Consider the following 24,880-nt stretch of genomic DNA (forward strand, 5'->3'; position numbering starts at 1 on the left):
AGAGATTACACAGAGATTTGACAAGAGCATCGTGCTCAGGTGGACGAAGAAGTTTAAAGAAGGGGAAACCAGCATTGATGACAAACCAAGCAGTGTGAGACCATCAACTGTGACAAAGAGGATTTTCAAATAGGATTCAAGCATTGGGTTCAGCAATGGCGTAAACAGATGTTGAGTAATACTGTATCTTTATATAGAGGAAGAGTTAACCCTACAAACATGTGCAATCTGAACAACCTCACAAACTGTCTATACTGCTTTATCTTGTATTAAGGTTCACAGGAGGCCTGAGCATGTCCCAGAAGACACACACACACACACATGCACATTAAGGCCCGTTTAGGATTGCCAATTAACTTAATCTGCATGTCTTTGGACTGTGTGAGGAAACCAGAGCACCCAGAGGAAACCCACCATTAATATTAATATTGTGGTTATTGATTGGAGGCATTCATTCAGTGGAGCACTTTTTGCTCTTAAGTCTATACACACATAAAATACACTTTGCATTAAAATCAGTTTAATTTAAGTTTACATTATTATTATTGTTATTATTGCTGCCTACAGGCTTTTGAGTTACTGAGGCTTGTATTATAAAAGATCATCAAGTATAGAAGTTCAATGATAAATATATTCAGCAAAAAAAGAAACGTCCTCTGACTTTCAACTGTTTTTACTTTCAGTAAACTTAATGTGTAAATATTTGTATGAACACTAAAAGAGTCAACACCATGAGACATAAACTAAAAATGTTTCCCAATGTGTCCCTGAATGAAGGGAGGCTCAAAATCAGAAGTATTAGTCAGTATCTGGTGTGGCCACCAGCTGCTTGAAGTACTGCAGTGCATCTCCTCCTCATGGACTGCCTATTGCGGACAGTCTGAGCACTGATGGAGGGATTGTGTGTTCCTGGTGTGACTCGGGCAGTTGTTGTGGCCATCCTGTACCTGTCACGCAGGTGTGATATTCGGATGTACCGATCCTGTGCAGGTGTTGTTACACGTGGTCTTTCACTGCGAGGATGATCAGCCGTCCTTCCTGTCTCCCTGTAGCGCTGTCTTAGGCGTCTCACGGTGCGGACATGGCGATTTATCGCCCTAGCCACATCAGCAGTCCTCATGCCTCCCTGCAGCATGCCTAATGCACGTTCACGCAGATGAGCAGGGACCCTGGGCATCTTTCTTTGGGTGTTTTTCACAGTCGGTAGACAAGTCTCCTGCGTTTTTAGAACTGAGACCTTAAATGCCTACTTTCTGTAAGCTGTTAAGGTCTTAACAACCATTCCACAGGTGCATGTTAATTAATTGATTATGGTTAATTGAACATGCATGGAAAACATTGTTTAAACCCTTTACAATGAAGACCTGTAAAGTTATTTGGATTTTTACAACATTATTGTTGAAATACATAGTCCTGAAAAAGGGACATTTCTTTTTTTGCTGAGTATAGATCCTTCAGAGTTATTGGTTATGATTTTAATAATAATAATAATAATAATAATAATGCAGATTATCTGAACCAATTTAATAACTTTTTTAAACTATTAAGACACCTAAAGAGAGTAGCATTTAATATTTCAATACAATAAACATTTAAATTGGAGACTGAAATTGAAGATTTGTTTTCCGAGCATTAATGACTTGCAGCTTTACAAAATCCAACAGAAGTTGCAGAACAGCATATACTGGTGCTTAAACCCAATACAGAGCTGTGGCTCCATCCCAAATGATGTACAGCTCTCATAAATAGTATACCATGGCAGTAGCCTAAACATTTCACTAGATTTGAGATGCCACACGCGTGTTGTGTTTCATGCTATGTCCAATCTCTGCAATACGGCTTTCAAATAAATGGCATCAACAAACAGATCTTTTATAGAAACAATCTCGATTTTTATTTCTTAAAACCTCTTTTATAAAAACACAAATACAAAATGAATGGGCAGTTTCATTGTGTATTATTCTTTTTTTTTTTTTGATTTCTTTTTTTTTTTTTTTAAACATCGGCAATTTGCACATTACAAAGCCACCCTCTAAGAAAAACATTGGATATATAACTGCAAATTTCTTTAGACACATTTCCATTAGATTAAAATCAAGACGGGAAGCTAAAACAAGGTGAAACAGAGTGAGCTGGGAAACAAAGGCGGACAGGAGTAAGAGACCTCAGAGAATCGTGTGGGCGTTTGAATGACTGAGTTAGAAAAGAGTGTAGAGCGAACAAAGGACGAGAGTGAAATCGATACAAAGATGGCATGAAAAGGAAAGGCGGAGATGAGATGAGATGACGCCCTGGAAGAGAAAAGAGAGAAGACGACGACTGGAAGCGAGATGGAGCAGGAGAGCCCGGTTGCTATGTGAGCAGCGCTGCTGTTCGGTTTCCGCTACTCGAGCTGTGCACAGTAGAGGGATTCACTATTGCAGCAGCATCCGTTGGAGCCGCATCCATCGGAGACGCCGCTGTTTAAACGCAGCCCGTCGGCTCGAGCCGCAGTCTGTACTCTGTTGCTCTGTAATCAGGCTGCTGCTCTGTAGTGCTCTATACTCCAGCTTCTGTTTGAGCACTGCTCTGAAAAAGGAGCCGAGACCTGAGCGCTGCTGTGCGTGCACTGCTCTGTAATCCGACATTCACGTGAGCGCTGCTCGCTGATCGAGCTGCTATTTGAGCAGAGCCCGGTAGAGCAGCTGCGAGCGACTGCTCTCTCTCTCGTTTTCTAGGCAGAAGAGCAGATCCCTGAGGTTTACGCGTGTGATCCGTTGGCGGGTGAACTGCCGTGATGTGCCGCCACTCAAACCCACAGACGAGCTCGATGAAGACCCGGAACCCTGAAAAAACATCACACACACACACAAGTGATGCCACCGCATTCGGATAACTTGTCAGATTTAGGGATTAAAGTCCTGCGTGTGCTTCAAGCCTTGTTCACTGTTTGGTAACACATGCTTCTGTTTATAATAAAAAGTGTAAGACAGGAGTGACCGTGACGGCACAGTAAACAAAATGATTACTGGATATTTAAGCTAAACAGTGTGAAACACACAATTATTCACTTTACCTAAAGAAAGCAGTGACAAAAACTTGGCAGGTGTTTATATTTAGTAATACATTACCAGGAAACAAAAAAAGTAGGTATATTATTCAGCTGCATTAAGTGAAGAAACCAAGCGGGTTAAAAGCGCTATGTAAATAAAATTGAATTGAATTTAAAAGGATTAGCACACACTAAACCACTTGTTAGTGAGAGTCATCAAAAAAAAAAGGCTTTGGTTTAATACAGAGCATAAAGATAATTTTTTTGGAGCAATGAAAAAAGGTCTCGTGATTATAGATGATGAATTCAGAGTAGGGCTGGGCGATTCTTTGGATTTTTTTTCATTAATTCAAATTTACATTTTAAGACGAATTAATTTTTTCTTTAATTGAGGTATCGCAATTTTAAAAAATAAAAATATTAGATACATTGTACTTGTATATATAACTGTATAATATTGTCTGACCACATGATGGCGCGCCTGATTAACAGCTCACTTGTGAGAGTAGAGCACTCTATGAAGGAACGCAAAATATCATAGAGATGGACGACTCTTCACGACAGGGTGACCTTGTGCCAAAGAAACGTAATAACGTTTCCTCTGTGGTTTGGAAATGGTTCAGATTTGAGAGGTCAGACGTCAAACAAACTTTTGTCAAATGCAAAATATGCAGAAAGTCAGTTGCAACCGGCCGTGGCAGCACCACAACAACATTTGCGACAGAGGCACCAAGCTAAATGGGAAGAATGTTCAAAGTTAAGAGATGAAGAAAAGTTAAGTCCAAGTGCAAAAGGTCCACCTAAAATTGGCAGGTGGCAGATGTCGTTATCATTTTCCAGTTCCGTTCCATTCGACAAAAAGGCGTCCCAATGGAAAGAAATTACAGACGCAGTGGCGTTTCATATCGCTAAGGACATGGTTCCCATATACACCATCGAAAAGCCGGTGTTTATAAAAATGCTACACACTGCTGATCCAAGATACAAGTTGCCGAGCTGCAAATATTAAAAAAATATAGCTATTCCCAGAATGTACACTAAAACACGTGGAAAAGTAGCAGAGCAGCTAGAAAAGACATGTTTTCTTCTATTGAATGTTGAATGCGTGGACAATAATCTGTACGTCCATTTTTAAATCTCATTTTATCGTTTTGTATATTGTTACAGACGTTGTAAACAGAGAGACAGAGTAATCTTTTGTACCTCTGCGTCAGTGCCAAGAGCGGGCGAGTCAAGTTTCCTCTTTTTTCTGGGTCCGATAGCAGCCAGCGCCGTCAGGTTCGCGTCCCTCTGTCTTATCTGAGCAAGCTCCTGTTGCTGCATCTATTACACACAAACAACGGTGTATATAAAGACATGAGCTTGATATCAATATCCACAATATGTGCTCTTAAATATATATATATATATATACAAAAAAAACATATTTGTAAGTGCAGAACTGGAAGAACACCAAACATACCTCTTTGGCCTTTTGCTTCAACCGCAACTGTTCTGGGTCCTCCTGCCGAGACCGAGACTGCAAAGACAGAACTGTTAGCAGGAGTAAAACAATATACAGACACAGACTGAAAGATGAATCAAACCATGTGAACCGCAGCTTTCTCGGCTATGGAAAAAACACTATAACAGGTTTTCACCAGTAGGTGGAGCTGCAGCCTAATTATTCTTTAAATGAAACAAAATACATTGAATTTTCAAAATCTGCTCAGATTCATTAACTTTAACACAGGGGTATCTAATAAACTGGCAAGTCACATATACAAAGATAAATAGACTGCTTGTGTGTCTTCAGGAAATGCACATCTGCTGCTCTTGTAAAAAACTGTGTGTGTGTTTTACCTTAGCTGCCTTCATTAGAATCTCCCTCTCCTGCTCTTCCTTCTTTTGTTTTTCCCGCTGGTCCAGCTGTTCGAAGAACTTCAGCTGTGCTCGAACATCAGTCACCTGCTCGAACCGTGCGTCCTCCTGCGCAACACAGATATGCAAACGCATGTTGACGCACAAGACTTTACATAACTACTGCTGAATATTTATGTGCACGTTATAAGGATGTACCATGTGTACAGGGACAGCAATACCAAAAAAACTACAGCTGTTTCACAATAAAAAAATAAAAAATAAACATGCATTTGCACATGAACATTACAGTATGAACATAAACAGCAGGGATAATATTGCGATTTCGGGGATTTCTTTGATCTTTTCTGTGGAAGAAATTATCGCGCATCATCATGCATCTTTGATAAGTGCAGAGAGATTTATTAATTCAATAAAGGACCAAGGAATGAAAAATTGACAGCATTTGTTTAAAGTCTAAAGGAAACAGTGCAGATCTGAAAAAAGAGGACTGTAGGTTTACATAAGTCAGAGCCATTTATAAACAACTGCAGCTCCCAAGATCAGTTAAAACAGTTACAAGTATGTGTACGTTATTGTACGCCTGCCATGAGCTAAAAGCCAGTGTCGCTGTCTACAGTCAAGCCATGGACTAAAAGCCTGCTGTCCTCCGCTTCAAAATCAACACGGCACCTTCAATGTTGGCTAACCACATGAACAAAAAAAAAGGCTGCTGGATGACAGTTTGACCAGAGGTACGTTTACAGGAATGAAGGGAGAGGCATTTAAACCTCAAAAGCCCTGTACCAGCTATGTATTAAACAAGGTGGTGGTACAGTAGCATCATGCTTTGGGGTATTGTTGGCTGCCAGTGGAGCTGGTGCACTGCACAAAAAAAAAAAAAAAAAAAAAAAAACTCTTCAGCCATGAGGACATTTTAGGACACTTGGACAAAGAAAAGTGTTCCAGGAGGACAATCCGTCCATCTAGAAACCTCTGTAGTCCAATTGTGGAGGCCAATCGTGACCAGTGCATTTCTTCCTATTTTGTACGACCATGGTGGCACCTCCCATCAACCCTCACACTCATTCACAGACTAAGGCTAATCTGGAAATGACAATCAACCTAATCTGCACGTTTTTGGACTGTGGGAGGAAACCCTCTTGTGTTTCTACTAATCAGTGTATTGAGCTTTTGCTACCATTAGTAGATGCTTTATCGCATCATCTAATGAGAACAACAGGTCTAAGTTAGACAGAATGTAGTATACGGTGCAGCGAACCCAAAAATTATTTAGTCATATGAGAAGTCCCAGGATAGTCCCAGAATGTTAAAAGTCAGGTCCGTTTCAGAAAACCAACAAATCTAATGTAATAAACTCTCTTTATAACTCTGTAATAAACACCAATTCTGCCTACAAGGATGGTCAAATATCCAAACAGATAACTGCCACAACCGAGGCATGCCGAGGAGCATCTCTGGACGCACAACATGTCAAATCTTGAAGCAGATAAGCTACATCCCTAAAATCTCTAAGGAATGTCATGAAATATTAGGGCAGATGTTAAAAAAGGGGGTCCAATCCACCACTACAAAGATAAATGGCCAGCGAGTGTATGTTGTACACGCATTCTGTCACAGAGTTACATTTGTGCCATGACATTTTGTGTTCAAGATGAGTGTACTGTACATGTTAACTTTTGATTGCAACTGTGCATTCGAAAACAGGTCACACGCACACACACCTTATAGTTCATGTTCTTTTGCTGTGCGATGACGGTGACTTTCTCTAAAAGGTTTTGCAGTCTTTGCTGAGTGGCGTGAGAAACCAGGTTGACCACCTCAGCGCCCAGATCTGTCACTCCGAACCGTTTACCTGCACAAAAGGTAAACGTATACAGTTCACAAAAGTTAGTGATTTTAATTAGGAGCAAATTAGATTTAAAAAAAATACATGAATGACACGAGCAAAAAAAAAAAGTAAACTCAATGAGGACACAACTCTTTGGAAATCATATGTAAATTGTATTAAAATAGCAGATTCAGTGAAATTCCTAGGCATTATAAATACTCTCAGGTGTCCCTTTTTACGAAAGTAATTTTGGCTCAATGGATCTGTCCTGTAACCAAAAACAGCTTGAAATATATACCACTCACTCCACTTATATCATTCTAAAGCACTATGCAAACTTTGGCACCTGGGATAAAGATGGCTTCACTGTGGAAAATTACAAACACCTATAAGAACTTTTTCGTTTTAGAAAGCTGATTTTTTTTTTTAAATAAGTTTACTGGTTGTCGCGGGACAATGTAGAAAAAAGACAGACCGATGTCCAGTATCCTGCGCTGCAGCGCGGCTGAGAACAGAAAGGCTTCATCCTTGCACGAGCGAGTCACGGCTCCCACTAACTCCGAGTTGGTGGCCAGGATCCGCGCGCTCTCCTCCGACAGGTTTACACCAGCCATGGAGGCTACGTCATTGATATCGTCATCATCCCTACATACACACACAAACACATAATATATTCCAATGCGAAATACATATAAATGGTTTCTTTTTCTTTTAGTCACCTAATCTACAGTACCCGTACAAGTCTTGAGTCACCCCACATTTTTTCATATTTTGCTTCCAAAGCTCCTTCCTTATATGTTTTTAACATAGTCTTGAAAAATAGTTTTCCAGGCTTCCTGAATGACTGAGAGCCTCATTTTTGGGAAGTGTTTAGAAGTGCAGATGATGACAGATGATCAGGTCAGTGATTAGTATAATAATGCTGATGCTAAGTGGTTTAAATGGACGAAAGGGGAAATAAGGTTGCTGCCGAGGTTTTTACATTAAAAAAACTATTCTTAAATTATATCTCTGGGCACTTTGCAGTCTGTCAGTAAAACATGTTCACATAATTAAATTTAATTGTATATGAAGAAGTGAGGGGGGGCTCAAGACTTTTGCACAGTACTGTACGTCCACCAAAATTTTCTAAATTTTAGCCACCAATAGTAATAGCAGTTTCACTAACAGTTGTACTAATGGTAGTTCATATAGTACTAACTGTAGTAGCAATAATAACAGTACTAAAAAAATTGAATATATTCATAAAAACAGCAGAAGTATCAGAAACAGAAGTACCATCAGTATCAGTAGTAGATCTAAAAGTAGCACTAAAAGCACGTTATGCTCCAAAATATACAATACTGAAACCTGCGCATCTCATATGCATTTACTGACAAATCTTCAGCTGTACATGTTCCCAGTATTGAAAAGGAAGTTTGGTTGTGCAGTTGTTGTTGGAAATGGGTCTCTTGACAAAGGAAAAAATATGAAAAGGCCAAAGAGGAGCGTTTTCGTGTTCTCCTGGTTCTGTACTTACAAATATGTTTTTTGTTTGTTTGTTTTTTTAAAACAGGTATTGTGGATCAAGTATAGTTAAGTATTATTTTCTCTCATAGAGAATTGGTCGTGAATAGGGACAGAGTTTAAAAACGGTGGCAGAATACATTCCTTTATATCCGTCCCCGAACCTTCAACTGTGAAGATCTGGCAAGAAACGTGTCTGCATTACGTTTGCAAATAAATGTTTTAGGCTGAGCTGCGGTCCACAAATCCACCTCTGTCTTCACTTTACTTTATCAGAAGTAAATGTTTATTCTCATAGGGCTGCTTTCACAGGGGTGCTTTAACAACTCAATACAAAGTTTCGACAGAAGTGTGCAGATATATTTTTTATTTTATTTATGGATGTGCATGGGCATCCGGCTTCTACTTGATGGCAAACTCTCGGGCTCACAACCTTGAAATTCTTTACCCATTTATACACGCTTCTCCGTCACAAAATACCTTTTCCATACTGCGCACAAAGTCTTCGGAAAATTAGGGATCTCACCCAGATCACAAAAACATAAATCACTGCACGCTGCTCTTCTTCTGCAAATCATACTGAGTGGAGTCTCTACTCCCGCCCCCAAGCCCCCCCCACCGCAGTTACAAATAAACTAATGTAACACAGCAGAGCCCTTGAACTGAAAGCACTGATAAGACTTATATAACGGAAGTAAAGATCCAAGTTTTGTCTTGGAGTTTCATTTAAATTCATAACTAAGCCAACTCGAATCAGCTTTTTATTTTATTGTTTCATAGGATGTGTTGTACATGTTCCAGCTGAATTTCAGCAAAACCTGCATGTGATTTATATTGTGCTGGATAGATGAACCCAATTACACAGTTTCACTAACAGTGCGCGCGCGCACACACAAACTAACTTGAACGTCCCCCCGGAGGCATCCTTCAGCTTGTTCTTCTGAGCTGCGCTCAGAGCTACAGGGCTGGGAGAGACCTTCGCTCCACTCACCATCCCCGGATTCACAGCCACTGCATACAATAAAAAAATAAACAAATAAATAAATTAAAAAAAAGATTATTAAGGTTATTTCATTACATTATAACAGTTCTCCTCTTACAGTTCTCATCTATTTTATGTCGGCCTAAAGCCTGCTACAATCACTGAACGCTCGCACATCAACATAAGTGTACAAGCAAGAATTTCACCCTTAAAACGGATACAAGACGATAAGACATTCACACACCTGTGTTGAGCTGTTTGACCTGCACTTGAGGTTGCCCCACGACAATGCGGCTGTGCGGCTGACCCCTGAGCGTTACCATTGGAGTAGCTAGGGTAACTTGGGGAGGCTTCACAATCGCAGCCTGTTGCTGAGGCTGTAACACCTGCACAAACACACAGCACACAGAGAAACAAAAACTCAGGCCTAATCCAGGAAAAACGGGAACAGATCAGGGTAAAAAAGTGGTAGCTAACTTTATGTAATCCACTCAAAAGTTTGGGATCACATTTCAGATTTTTTTTTTTCTACACTGTAAATCAACGCTGAGGGCGTTTGTCCGAAATATACAATAATCTCCTTTAAACAGTTGATACGGAGATGTATCGGCTACTTACACTACTACTTACAATTTTTGAGGCTGGTGACTCTAAATGAACATCTCCTCTGCAGCAGAGGTAAGTTTTGGTCTTGCTTTCCTGGGAAGGTCTTTATGAGAGACAGTTTGAGTGCTTGATGGGTTTTGCAAACACGCTAGACATACAGTATTGTTCTTACAAGAACTGTTCCAGAAAGGCTGAACTCCGAGTCTTAAAATTACACCCGATTGTTGTTACATAATTATCTAATTCCATATGTGTTATTTCATAGTTTTGAAATCCTCAGTATTGTTGTAGACTGTAGAAAATAAATCGCTAAACAAAAACAAAGAAATCTGCAAGTAATCCCAAACTTTTCATCTGTAGTGTACAAGTCACTTCATGAAACCACTGGTATCTGTTTTCAATGATGAAATTGTGACAAGGAATAAAACTTCTCCCAGATCGATTATTTTTCACTTATTATAATTATTGCTATTGTTATTTAATTAAAACATTAAAAATATATTTCTGTAATGTATGTGTGTGTGTATAGTATAGCCTGGTTCACATACTTATTGTTGCTTTACCTAAATTCAGACAAAAACCTTCAAACAATTCTAACCAAACAACCTATTTCATTTACTTTTGAGTCTTGTCTAGGCTTAGCAAAGATGAGTAAAAGTATGTTGAGGCAGTTTAACAAATGTGGATCAAAAATTCTCATCACCCATTTTTAAAAATCTTGATAGGATTATTTCAGCACTGCAAACAGTCACAAATGCGTGATTATTTCAATTCATACGATGGTTAGTTCCAACAGAACGGTGGTGAAATAGAGCATTTTTGTATTTTGAGCACTGGGACATTTAACTATAGTATATGCATCATTCCACGTCACTTCTAACAATCGTTAACCACCAGCGTGAAAAGTAGGTCTGCCTGGTCCACAGTACTAAAAGGAAGGGAGACCCGCTGCCTGCTAAAACCTACAAGAAAACACGTCTGATAGCATTGTGTCCTCATAAACTACACTTTGTCTCCTTAGTAATTGCTTCAAAATCCTTCCGAATTGCCTCTGAACCGTCTGTGCTTTTCAGTTTACGGCGAACGTGCGCTACAAAGCTAATTAACACAAGGCTGAATCCCAAATCTCTCTCTAACCCCTGATCAAGGGCACTCTTTAGAGTGCGAAACATGGGATTGTACACTTTACTCAGCAAACCATCTTTTCAATTGCTAATTGGGAATTAACCCGGGAAGCAGGAACTTAACACAGCTGATATTCTAAATCAGAAATCTAAAAAGAAATTTAGGAGATTTACAGGACTGTCCACCAGCTCCATCCTAACCTTTTAAGAATTTAAAACTACTTTCACCCCTGTTAATTACGCTAACTCTCAGAGAAGCAAAATAACTTGGCTAAATAAACAAACATATCATAATCTGTTGATCACAAGCACTGTTTGTGGAAATGACACTTCGAGCAATATCACACTTCGGGTAACCTGGTCGGCGCTGCATTACCAGTGAGGCAGGCTGGCTAGAGGTGGCGAGAGCGGGCTGGGTGAGCGTGCGCGGGGCCGTGACTGCAGCAGCTGCGGCGGTAACGACGCTGCCTGCAGAAATCGACAGAGTCACAGGAGGGACAGATGCAGCAGGAGCGGTGGGAGCAACAGTGGCAGCGTTAGCCGTCGTAGTGTTGGTCAGCACCACGGTGGCTGCAGGTTTAGTGGGCTGCAGGCCTTGGCTCTGCTGGATGAAGGCCAGGGAGTCCGGGGTGAGCTTTCTCAGCGCAGGAAGACTCCTCTGCACAAACACACACACAATTAATAAAGAGGAGCAACTAAGAAGCAGATTAAAGAACTTCAAGAGATAATGAGCTTTAACAAGTTATACTGTATAGTGCATTATGCTTCTTTTATTATTTATGCTTCAAATTAGTTCAAGTTGGTTAAGTTTAACATTGACTAACACACAAGAAACCGAGTTTCACCTTGAGGAAAGGCACGAGATAAGGCTGGGGTGAAGAGTTAAGCTCCTTGTATAACCTGCTGGTAAAGTCCTCTGCTTCAATCGTCCCTTCCTGCAACACAAAGAATTGTGTTGAAAAAGAAATGAATCACTGGATTAACACACTTCTACTGTATGTCAGCCTAGACTGTGCGCATTAACTAGCCTGCATAAATGATGTAATCTTTTCAAATTCAGGAACATACAGGCAATGAGAATGTTTCACAGGTCTGAGGGGATGCATATACTTTTAAACGGTGGGTTTTTTTCTTAAAACAATGACATCTCATAATAAATAAATAAATTAGATGATATTACAGAAGATTAATTAACAAGTCCTGATTTAAGCAGGACTTCAATCGGTATTAATTACCAGTGAGTGTTTGCATATTAATATTCATGACAGTGATGAAAACTGGCAGAGAGTTGTAGAGGCAGACAAAGCAGTTCTACACATTTTCCTTTTTTTTTTTTCTGGGTTTTTGTTTTGTATTTTGTGCAAGATTTAGTAAAGACATTATGAAGAAAGTTATCAAGAACAGTTTCAGTCAATGAAGATCCAAAAATTTATTATTTATGATTGTTCGCCGATTTGTATCAGCTTTCAATTTCTTTTTTTAGCGGTATGATGGTAACTCAGGAAGTAAACGAAAAAACTAATCTTATTCCTTAAGCGATTCCATTGGCTGGAGACTGTGAGATTGACCAATCACAAAATACCGTTACATTTCATCAGCCTAAAACCACAAGGTTTAAAAATACAACAATCTCTGAAGATAAGAAAGCTGGTTACGTTGTGTCACTGCCAGCTGTACTTTAGTTCTTGTGGAATGCATAGCAAAGGACGCACATAAATGAAAACAATGTTTTTTTTTGTGTGTTTTTTTTTTACAAATTTATGCCCAAAATTAGGCACGACCTGACTACTCATGATATATACTGTATTGTTTATTTCTAGTGTTTATATATATATATATATATATATATATATATATATATATATATATATATACACACACAGTATATCTGCCGAATAACTATATCAATGACATAAAAGTGCAATATCAAGAAAAATTTATTGTGCCATTTTTGTGATACAAATATCAACCTCAAACTTGTTAACAAAAAAAGTAAAAAAAAAAGTAAAACTAAATTTATTTGGTCCATCTGTGACAATTAGTTTGTGAGATCTTTGTAAATTATTATTATTATTATTATTTTTATAAACATCCCCAATGACCAAATAGACAGAAAACAAATGCATTTTAGTGCTTTGGTTGGAAACGCAGAGTTGACAAATTATGCACACGGCATGCACCGTGATGATGTCTATGAACACGTCGACATTATAGATCATGCGTGACAGGATGCCTAGTGCTTTTATTATTTATTTTTTTTGGCAACGTATACTCATGCAGTTTGCGCACGTGCGTAATAGGAGGAGAAAGCTGTCACAGGAACATTTTGGAGGTTTTGCCATCAATGAACAAAGTCTCTGATTTTGAGATATGTAAATGTGATCGCCAGCAAGTCTGCATGTCTTAAAGTGAATGAAAACGATGACACTTTTTTTTTTGGTTGGGGGGGAGGATTATTATACACTCATTAATTTCCCTTAGCCTATATTACTGCACTTAATTAGTGTGCTATACATTATTACAGTAAACTAAGCTACCAGTTTTTACCCCAGTCAGGCACAGGACTGGGACACTAACATGCTAAGTGACCTAACTAATAAATTCATGACACGTCCACCTCTTAATAACCGAAAACTTACTTACTTAAAACTGCTTACTCTGTAAACACTCACGCTTACTCAAAGTGAGGCATTACACATACCCTTAATATGAGCGCTTCCTATCGAAAAACCATACACACTCTAGCTTTTACCAACTCTCTCAGACATGACCAAGATCCAGAGACACGTACGCACAAACTGCATTCACACACTCACCAGCAAGTTCTTAACCAGGTCTTTGACGTTAGCAGCCGTCTGCGATGACTGCTTAGCGCTGGTCGCCAGCTTGATCAGCGTGGACAGAAAGTTCTTACACTTCTTCACGTTTTCCATCGTCTCCTGCGTTCACAAATCAAGCCGTCATTACAAAACGTCTTTTACGGCAAACCAGAGAAGGTTACGGAGACACCAGTCATATACATGCTCCTGGGGGTTTCAGGTGCTTTTGATTAGGGGATATTAAAGCGATACGGAAAACACCTTGTCTCCTTTAGAAAATAAAGTAAATTAAAATACTTTTTGCATACAGATATCTAGGAGTGTACAACGTGTACAGATGTTTACATGCTTGTCTGTAATAAAACTCCTGACACTGTGTTGCTTAGAGGCGTTCACGCCCATGTTCTCACCGTTGCCAAGGTGACGCTGGTCCCCGTAGTGGGAGTTACCATCCTCTGGGCGGTGCCTGGCTGCACTGCCAGCACAGAGCCCACCGATGGTGGCTGGGAAATTTAAAGACAGACACAATACATTCATTTTTAATACAATAATACAAAAATCTGTCAAGTGAAAGCAAGAGACAGCAAATTATTTCAACAGATGGAACAAAAAACAAACAACATAATTAGGTCATAGTTTGAAAGTTTCAGGTTCGGCAGCATACATCTGTTTTAGTGCTGCCTATTCAATCACGTACATTATTTAGCTAAAGGCAGGTTTTCATAAACGTTTGCTCAGCTCACAGAGTTACATAGTTTTCTGCCTCCGTCCCAGTCCAAGCTGTACACTTAGACATCAGTATGCCACTACTCATGCACACTTTCCTTTCTCAAACACTAGATTTGTGTGTGCACAGATGCAAGTGTTCATTCTGTTTCTCTGAAATAGTGGTTACATTGAATGGCCGTGTTCATTTGACGCAGACGTTGTTTCTTTAAAAAGGACTATTTAAATACTTTTTCCTGTTAGTGTTAAATATTTAAAGATTTGCCCCTTTATAACATAACAGCCTGATTTAATAGATTTATTATTTATTATTTAAAAACAACAACAACAAAAAATTTGCTTAAATATGATACCCAAATTAATTTAAAACTAGATGTGCCTTCCATACTCTTAAGTGCGGAAATAAAAATAAAAAAAATGTACAGGGCCATCTGTTGAACATTGGAATAAACTAAAACTTTTACGTGTTACCGTGAACGGCAGAGAATGAAGGTGTAAGATCTCGTTTATTAAGTAAATTTCAATTGCACACTCATAAGCATGTATGACAAAAAAAATGTATAGCGCCTTCTGTTTAATTTTGAGATAAACTGATGATTTTTTTCAAAGTATTTTTTTTTATGATATAAGGGCGTTTTTCGTTTAAATTTCCAATTAGAATATCATCTCTTCCTACGGGCTGATTGTGATGAAACAAAGCCTACATGTTACCTCAAGCCAAGTACACCAGTGAAAACCCCAATAAAATGAGTTTAGTAGTTTTTATGTGATGTGTGCACAAACAAACGGACAGACAAATATCTTCATGTGTTCTATTACTTATCTTGTGTCAAGGATAAATTAATAAATATACAGTGGGTACAGAAAGTATTCAGAGCCCTTAAATTTTTCACTCTGTTATATTGCAGCCATTTGCTAAAATTAAGTTGATTTTTTTTCTCATTAATGTACAAAAGGGTGCTTCTACTAAATATTAAGCAAAGGGGCTTTACTTCTTAGGCCCATGTTATATTTCAGTTTTTCTTTTTTAATAAATCTGCAAAAATGTCAACAATTCTGTGTTTTTCTGTCAATATGGGGGGATGTGTGTAAATTAATGAGGAAAAAATGAACTTAAATAATTTTGGCAAATGGCTTCTATATAACAAAGAGTGAAATATTTAAGGGGTCTCGTACCCACTGTAGGTGTGTGTGTGTTACCTGCACAGGAGGCCTCTGCAGTGCAGGAGCAGTGGTGCTACTGGTTGTGGGTGAGCCCTGTTTGATGATGGTGGGAGTCACAGGTCTGGCCATGATGGGAGCCCCAGGAGTCTACAGGGAAAAACATGAGAGAAAGAAATTAAAATATATTTACACTAAATATTGACTAAAACTGGAAAATGCTTCAGAGTTTTTGCACAAATTAATATTTTTATTTATTATTATTATTTGTTTATTTTTATCATTACTATTATTATTTATTCAGGCTAGTCTGCAGCGATACTTTACAAAGCTCTTGGAGTTATATGCCTTATTATGCATCACGCTGTCACATTGCTTATAGCAGATTGGAAGCAGAAGTAACCCCATCACGGGTTTGCCCATTCAAAACAGCCTCCAGCATGGTCATGAATTTTGCCAGGAGCTGCTCGCCTCTTCTCTTTGTCTAACTGGTAAGACCTGTTAGCAATGTGCTATATTGAAAAAAATGAAATACATCACAACATACGATCACAAGACATTTTTTTCATGAGGCATATTGGAACAAAATGCTGGAGAAACTGAAAATGTTCAAAAAGCTTTATATTATCAATGTAAAAAAATATGAATAATCATTCTTTTCTGAAAAAACTTATAGATAAAATCTCATGATCCTGGTAACAAAGCATTGATTAGATACGACCCACGAGTAAAAAAGCGTAATAAAGTATAGGTGCAGCGCTGGGAAATGCAGAGGTCACAGAGATCCTGACGCAACATATTGAAACGTCTATCTGAGAATTCTGCATTAATTCTGAGTTCTGATTGGGTGCGGATTCATTTTAGCAGTGTTGCATGCCGCTGCGATAGCTGTACAAATCCCGGACTTCTGTTAACGCATCATTCTTCCTGTATGTAGTATCCCAGTATCATCTCTGTGAAACGATCAGAGTTTAAGCTGCAACAGCTGTGTTTTCTAACACAGGAAATTCTTTTCACTTTCTTCATGGGCTGTCAAGCTGCATTTACTTTTGTTTTATTAACTTCAAGAGAGAACACAATGAGGATGGGGAAACACCTGCTTTTGACAGTTAGAATATATACTGTACATGATAAGAGGAACTAACTTGTTTAGTGTTAATGCAACTCTGAATGGACAGAAAGTGAGATGCGTAGGTTTCAAGTTTTTCCAAAACTTGATAAAAAAAATTTTTTTTTTAAGTTTTTCGTTCCACTCTGAAAAAGTGAAGTATGGTGTTGTGAGGTCATCACTGCGTGACATCATTAAATATGTATCCTGTGTAGAGGAACCAGAAGTTTTTATGATGTTGCAATCCTTCTTTGGAAGTGGACGTTACGGTCATTGTTCATCATTTTACAATTATTTGTGCCGCTTTACTTTCTTTTTCACACAGTAACTAATAAAAGGTTTGTATGGTTTACTTTTCATCTGCCATTGTAATGGTGACCTGGACAACTTCTTGTCCAGACTAGATTATCTGTTGTAGCTGTCAGAACAGGAATACCTACTAATTTTATTTATGCATTAATTTAAACAACAACATATTTAAAATCCTACAGTAAAATTAATTGGTATTCACTGTGAACATAAAAGTCACTGAGACATGAGTCTGTCTAACTCAATACCAATGTGCAATGTTCTTTTTGGTTCAATTAAATTGACAACCATTTTTATTTTAGCAGTAAGTTAGATATTGTTAAAAACTCGCTTTATGAAATGAACCATCTATACTTGTTAAAATTTAAATGATAAAAATAAATGTTCCGTAAATTATGTTTCAGTAAAATTATTATTTGTCATAATGTTTTATATCATCTCTTTAAATGTGACTAATTTGACCATTTATAATGTACTGGATGGATAACCATTCAGCTGTTATAGATAAATCATTTTAAATAAATATTTATCTATAGACAAACTGTTTTGTTACTTATTTCTTTAAGATTATTATTTCTGTATAAAGTTGCTAATCTTGTGCTGGAGCTCACAGACTCTCAATCACCTCTTCGCGGATCTCAGTGTTTTTTTCTTTTCGTATTCAAGCTAAAGTTTCGAGTAAGCACACCTAGAACACAGGAAATACCAGAACCTCTAACAAATCCAGCATTCTTAACTAAACAGACAATGGTTCGGAGCCCGTTAATTATCTCAGGGGATAAAATTGGGAGGAGAAGGAGTAACACCAATGCCAACACCAAAAATGTTGTCTAAAAACATATCACTTTTAAAAATCTCATGAATCGTCACCCTTGTAGGCTTGCTTTCAGATGACCAAACAGGTGAAAGTCTGATGGAGTGAGATCATGACTATAGGCAGGATGCTTTAACACCTCAAAACGAGTGTTAAGAGTGTGGGCAAAAGTTTGCATCGTCATGCAAGATTACAACGGCCTCGTAGAGCGGTCCTCAAGAAACGCTTACTGTTTCTCATAATCATCTCCTCAACTTATTACCTCAGAGTACTGAATTGCGTCATGTTGGTGTCATGTTGTCACTCTTGTTTGCACATTTGCATGTGCACTTCATGTTGTCTTTTTGATGTTTTTTTGTATATTACTTGGATAGTTTTGTTAATGTATTGAGTTAAATAGTTTAACTCAATACATTGTCAGCTAGTTAGGTGTAGGGTTGTGTAGCGAAACCTGGTGCCAATATGTAACCGGTATGTACTAAAACTGAATAAGAGTGTCTCAATTTGGTGCCACCGTACTACATGAAAAATTATTTGCCGACTGAAAAAAATGGACGAAAACGAGAGACAGGAAGCTCTAAATGTTTGTAGTAACGCAAGTTAGCATTTTGTTTTCACATTACAACTTAAAAGCACAACTCGGGAAATGAGACCACGGGTGTAAATGCAGAGCGGGCACGCAGTGGCATTAGCTGGCTAAGATAAACACGCTTCCATTAAAATGCTTAAAGCTAAACATTCCAAAGTGGGGCTGCCTTTTACAACAAAGGATTTCGATACCGTGACATGTCAACAAATGTCCTTCAACAATTGGGTGTAAAAGGGGGGGGGGGGACACGTCAAACCCAATGAAACATGTGAGGACACCCAGGATGAAGTAAAAAGCAGAAGGATGCACCGTATTTAACTGCGTGCGGACATCAGCTGGCAGTGTGCGCGTCCCCGCCAGGTCGCACCAACCCTAGCAAAGTCAGGAGAGGTGTTTATATTCTTATCTTATCTTCCATAATACATCATATTTCTGTAAAAGAGTTATTTGAAGCCGGTTTGTAAAAGAGCTGACATTTTAAGCCGGTTTGTAGCATACCAAGAATATCAACTTTTGCTTTTATTAATGTTAAACTATTCATTTAACACCAATAATTATTATATTTAATTTTAATTATGGTTATGTAATTATTGGTGTTAAATTAGTGTAGTCGGGTTAGGTAGTGTATAAATGAGTTTAATTAATCCAATTAAATCAGTTAATTAGTTGTGTTTTTTATCTACTTATATTTATGCATACTAAATAAATAATATAATTTTTTTCTGTATTTAAAAAAAAAAAGTAATTCTTTAAATGTTGTCCACCATTTTTGGGGCTGTTTTTTAAAGTCTCGGTTTAGGCACCGGTAATGTTTTTAAAATTATCGATTTGGCACCGGTATCATAAGAAGAAAAAAAAAAAAAAAAACGATACACAACTTTAGTTAGGTGTCTTAGTTAGCTAGGAAGTTTTGTTCATTTCTGTTGCATGTATGTAGCACCTTGGTCCAGGAGGAACTTTTTTTCGTTTCTCTGTGTACTAAACTGTATGTGGTTAAAATGAAAAATAAAATCCTGCCTGACTTTACTCAAGTCTTCTTAATTTTTTAATAACACTTGCCATTGTGTTTGTACTCCTTGTTTTGCAAAACAGTAGTTTAAATTCGATTAAATAAAATCTGAAAACGTTATCATTAAACTGCCTGGATAAACTACTAAGCCACTGTTATCATCTAATGCGAGTGTGAAGCTGTTAGTAGACACAATAATAAATAAAAAACTATGATACTGGACTGCAATAGGCTTATGTGTCACTCCTGACATGTGTGAGTGGTAGAATGTGAGTGTGTGTGAGGTGATGTGGATGACCTGTGTGGAGGTGACCTGTCCGGGTGTGGTGCTGGCAGGAGTGGTGGCACGTGTGGCCTGCATGTGTGCCAACACTTGCTGAGGGATCATGAGCAACTGGCCCGCTTCGCTTCGCACTAACACCATACCTGAAAAACAATACACAGACACACACACAAGGATTGTAAACAATTCCTAAAAACAGCATATCCTGAGGCGGAAAAAAAAATGTACGACTCGTATCACTGTCAGCTCCTTCAACAGCCTCAGTCTCACCTCTGTCACACTTTGAATAAAATCTCGTGCCAAGTACTGGGTGAATGTAAAATGAATGAAACTGTTTGTCAGAGAACAAACGACACCTCTGGTTTTGGCTGTAAAACGTTTCTCCTCAACAGTCAGCAACACCCAGCTGTTCATTATGCTGCAGAACGAGTTTGATCGATTAATACAACAGCCACGCTTTCTACTGAGGAGGAAAGCGATGATGAAAATTGTCTGCCCGCTACGGCTTTCGAACACGCTGCCCCCGCACAGAACGCAGTTGGTGGCCTGTACGCCACTGCGAGAGCTCATTCACTTGGTGTTCGCGTCTCCCGGTGAACTGGGATTCGGACAGAAGCTGGTGACGAGAGCGCCCAGATGGCCACGCACAAAAATCTGTCCTGACCAAAAAGCCGACAGACGACGGATCCGTCAGAACTGCCGCTCCGTCGTACATCATACGTTAGTGCGAGAGCTGTTACGGTGTCACGCTAAGTCACGGAGAATGACCTTATCCATGACTTTGTCACTAAATGACGGCTTTGAGGAGGGAGAAAAAAAATAGTTAAATTAAAAATGAATTTTAATTTGTAATTTAGAAACAGTGATAATTTCTAAGGAAAAAAAGATTTTCAAGGAATATTATTCTCAGAAATATCTTTTGTTAAGAATTATGTACGCTGTTTAAATTTTATTGTAGGCACTCCAGGAAGTTCTTGTTTTTTTTTCATTGTCTTCTGCTTAAACACATAAGATTTTAGTAAAGACATGTACACACACGGGCTGAGCATTATTTTCAATAAATAGATTTTTTCGATATCAGTGGATTGTGTTTTGTATTTAAACGGCTGATCAAAACGATGTCACTTTTCTAGCTGTAATATTTGAGCCTGTGTTGGCACCCTGTGAAAACTACACTCAGTAAGCCAAAGCCCAGCGAGCAGGTCATGTTTCCCCTGCTTTACAAAAAAAAAAGGAAGGAAAAAAAAAATGCATTGAATTAAACGCTTTGTGAATGAGAATAACTTGGATCCGGGGCGCTTTACTATGAGATCAGCATTCGTAAATACTTACTCAATGCCAACTCTGTTATTAAGGCTCACAGCGAGGGTGCGCTGAAGCTTTTGCGCTTCAGACAGGATAAGACAGAGCGCTTTCACATGCCGCTGCTTATTAAGGTGAATCAAACGAGAAAACAGGACAGCTTGAGCATCGGTAAAGCACTCACACCATTGCAGAGTTTTAGTTACAGGTGAAACCACGTCGTCGTCTGGAGGGTGGGTGTTTAATCATGTACAAGTAACAAGATTTTAATATTAGAGAACAAGATTAGTTTAATAATTATACGTTTCTATTTCTGGATACATTATCCAGTCTAAAATAAGACTCTTTCATGATACATGATATGTATTATGATATTAAGGATTGTACAGGGCCAGGAAGAGAGTAGATCTCTAACAGCTATGGCTTTGATTATACAGTTTAGGGAAAACAAAACTTTAACAAGGGAACATAAATCATTTGCTACGAGAACTTGATAGAGATCCTAATTACTCAACATACCGTAAATCAGGGATTTTAAACTTTCTTTAATCAGAACAAACAGACTATTAGATACTTGTTTTATTTGACTTTATACTATATGTAATATTGAGGCTCTTCGTTGTCTACGATTTTATTTTTTATTCATTTTGTTCACTTGTATTGGCACCCTGTCCAGGGTGAGCCGCTGCTTCGTGCCCCAAGTCTCCTGGGATAGGCTTGCGACCCTGTATATAGGATAAGGCTGGAATAAACGATGAGTGAGTGAGTGATGTTTTTAGTTTCTTACCTATATATGTTTCATGTTTAAAGTATCCTAGGGTGTTTGAAAAGTTCTTATAAATATAATAATAAAAAATATTTTATTAGTATTATAGTAACCAAAAACTTAATAATAACTATTAATGACGGTCTGAATTCTAACAGGTCCCTGATTTGCCATCCATACTCTCTTTTACAGTGTACTACTTTAAAAGTTATGTCTTTCCTCACACATCTTCCTCTGCGCACTCACACAGTGTCACTACTGTGATGTCCAAACAATAATGATAATAGTATAAATAATAAGAACAATACCGTACCCTAGAACGTACATTATATTCCCATGACTCACTTTGCATTTTTGGCACAAAGAATCAGAAAAGTATAGTTCTGCCCATGTGGCTTAAACAGGGTGGGTGTTTCCTGTAGCTGATTATTGTGAAATTTGTACATCACATGATGTACATCACAGGGCCCTCAGCCCTGGTCCTAGTCCTAGTCCTAGTCAGTACTGGTGTTTATCGGCTCTGGAACATGTTGGTGTTTTACAGTGAGAGGAGGGAAATGACCAAATGCAGTGTGGAATGTGGGTTTTAGAGAGAGCTCAGTGACATGAGACTGAGAAGTTTGAGGTACCTGGAGGAAGTTGGATGTTGTGGATGCTTGCCTGGCCCGGGGTGCTCTGCGGGAGGCGGGGCGCGAGCACCTGTTGCGGCGCGATAGTCCTGACGCCCCCCGTAGGGGCTGCTGCTGCCGCCGCCGCCGCCACCGGAGCCACGCCTCCTGTCACCGGGGCCCCGCCTCTCACCGCCGTCGTCGCGTGCATCAGTCCAGCGCCTTTGGCTGCCCCAGGGGAGACCTGCGGAGATCCGGTATGTGCCGCGCTCTGGATCACGGTCTGCGGCGACTCGGCTTTGATCGGTGCCGCCGCCGCGCTCGCGTTGACAGGAGGCTGCGCGGTGGCGAGCACGGCGTTACTGTTACTCCCGTTAATGGTTAAAGTCGCGGGTTGCATAGACGGCCTGATGGCCGGTGTTCCGCCTGGCGCGGTCACGAAGGACGCCTGGATCACCGTGCCCGAAGTAGAAGGTGCATTCGCGAGTCCTTTCGCTACTCCGGGCCCGTTGTTGACCACCGGCACGGTAACGTTAACGGGCGCTGGAACGCTCGCGGGATCGCTCGATGACGCTGGCGTGCTGTCTGAACGCGGATCCATCGCATCGCCTCCGTCCAAAGTTTGCGCTGTTGACGTCCCGAGCTTGACTTCGTGACCAGGCAAAGTAGTTACCATAGCATTAGGAGACACCGGATCGCGTTAACCGTGCTCCGCTGAAGTGTCCGGTGTGATCCGTGAGCGTTTAATTCGCATCCACAACAACTCTACTCACACACCGTGCGCCTGTCTCTGCGAAGTCGGAAACAAACGCGCGGAGAGTGTGTGAATGTGTGAGAGAGAGACAGACAGTCAGGAGAGGAGAGCGCGCGCGGCTCCCGGTGGAGGAAACGCGGCTCTACCGAGCGTCCTTACCGCTCTAACTCTCGTCCTGGACAAACACTTTAACCATGTAGCTCGGGTTTTTTTTTTTTTTTTTAATCACACAGTGAGGTTTTCTACCTGTTTTAAAAACAAGTCTCGTAGCCAATAGCTTCTTTGCTCACAAATGTTAACGTTAGCTAGTTGCATTCCCTCCTATCCCGTAGTTAGCATTGTTCTTTCCCACAGCCCGTGCTCTTTCCGCGGAGTTAATGTAACGAAATGTGCTGCGCTCGCTCCTGGCACAACCTGCGATATCGCTAAAAAGTTTCTCGGCCACTCTTTTAATTAGAGAATCCTCCTCCACCAGCAGGTCGAAGCCTGCCGCCATCTTCGATGTGAACCGTGAGGAGCTCTGGACGAAATGAAACTGCGCATGCGCGCGATAGAGGGAACGTCATCACGTATCGGGGAAAGCGCGTCGCGATTGGTCGGCGGCCTGCGTCGGAGGCGGGTCATGTGAGGGAAAGAAGCAAAAAAAGAAAAAAGAAAGCAGTTGATTTTGTTCGAGCTCGCGGTCGGGAAGCTCGCGGCGCTGAACTGTCACGGGCCTTCGGAAAAAAAAAACAACAACACGTTGAATTCGTGCACGGTTTCCAGTCTGGCTGGGTGAACACAGCGCGTGAGACGGGTTAGACCTTTGTCCCACGGTGTAAACGGAATGTTTTTGGTGAGTACTGAGTGAGCTGTCGGTGTAACAAGATGGCTTCGTATTTTGGAGTACCTCCCGACCTCACACAGCCCTGCCACCAGTGCAATCCCGCCACACAGGGGGCATGCAGGTCTCACATCCACCCCTAGCTTTGTTTTTAATGTGCAAACACACGCACACACACACAACTGATGCATTTCATCCTGAAATGCGCAAACTTACCCAATGTTTTCCCCCCATGCACTGGGCACAATATTTAAAGTTTTACATCACACTTATTTAACTTTTAGTTTCTGAGTTGCAAAATTGCCTATAACGTGTGTTGCGGTTCGACTCCCATCTCAGATCCGTGTGCAAGGACTTGCATGTTCTCCCCGTACTTGATGGGTTTCATCTGGGTACTCCGGTTTCCTCCCACCGTTCAAAGACGTGCATATTAGGCTAATTGGTGTTCCCAAATTTCCTGTAGGGTGTAAATGAGCGTTTAAGTGTGTCTATAAACACTGTGTGTATGTCGCACACTATGTATGTATGTGTGCCCTGCCATGGATTGGCACCCCGAACATGTGCATAATATACATATACAAGATATAGATAGCTGAATCCAGAAATGCATATCCTCCCTGTGCCTGGTGGGTTTCCTCTGGGTACTCTGGTTTCCTCCAAAAGTCCAAAGACCTGCAGATTAGGGAAATTGGCTTTTTGAATCGCCCATATAGTGTGAATGCCCGTGTGAGTGTCTGTGTGCCCTGCGATTGATTGGCACCCCGTCCAGGGTGTACCCCGCCTTGTGCCCTTAGTTCCGAGACCCTGTACACAGGATAAGTGAGTCAGATCTTTTACAGACTACAACTATTCAAGAATTAGACTTGTAC

General features: G+C 39.9%; 1 protein-coding gene across 1 annotated transcript; it reads right to left on the reverse strand.

Moving 5' to 3' along the window:
- Positions 1–1,870: 1,870 nt before the first annotated feature.
- On the reverse strand, positions 1,871–23,701 carry taf4a (TAF4A RNA polymerase II, TATA box binding protein (TBP)-associated factor). The gene is made up of 15 exons (XM_053483830.1): positions 22,456–23,701; positions 19,774–19,901; positions 15,686–15,796; positions 14,170–14,262; positions 13,757–13,879; positions 11,786–11,875; positions 11,317–11,598; positions 9,455–9,596; positions 9,131–9,239; positions 7,198–7,367; positions 6,616–6,746; positions 4,874–4,999; positions 4,494–4,550; positions 4,235–4,354; positions 1,871–2,825 (listed from the first exon to the last, which is right to left on the reverse strand). Exons 1-15 carry the CDS (start codon positions 23,108–23,110, stop codon positions 2,658–2,660), a joined length of 2,505 nt encoding a protein of 834 aa, XP_053339805.1. The 5' UTR covers positions 23,111–23,701; the 3' UTR covers positions 1,871–2,657.
- Between the last annotated feature and the right edge of the window lie 1,179 nt (positions 23,702–24,880).

This window comes from Clarias gariepinus, chromosome 23 (genome assembly GCF_024256425.1).
Source record: "Clarias gariepinus isolate MV-2021 ecotype Netherlands chromosome 23, CGAR_prim_01v2, whole genome shotgun sequence".
NCBI classification, from domain to species: Eukaryota; Metazoa; Chordata; class Actinopteri; order Siluriformes; family Clariidae; genus Clarias; species Clarias gariepinus.

Excerpts from the sequence above, each read along its gene's own strand:
- taf4a (XM_053483830.1), bottom strand. The coding sequence starts at position 23,110 with ATGGTAACTACTTTGCCTGGTCACGAAGTCAAGCTCGGGACGTCAACA. Across the intron at positions 11,876-13,756 it reads ACCTGGTTAAGAACTTGCTG|GAAGGGACGATTGAAGCAGA; the intron begins GTGAGTGTGTGA and ends TTTGTGTTGCAG. Across the intron at positions 9,597-11,316 it reads CTAGCCAGCCTGCCTCACTG|GTGTTACAGCCTCAGCAACA; the intron begins GTAATGCAGCGC and ends GTGTTTGTGCAG.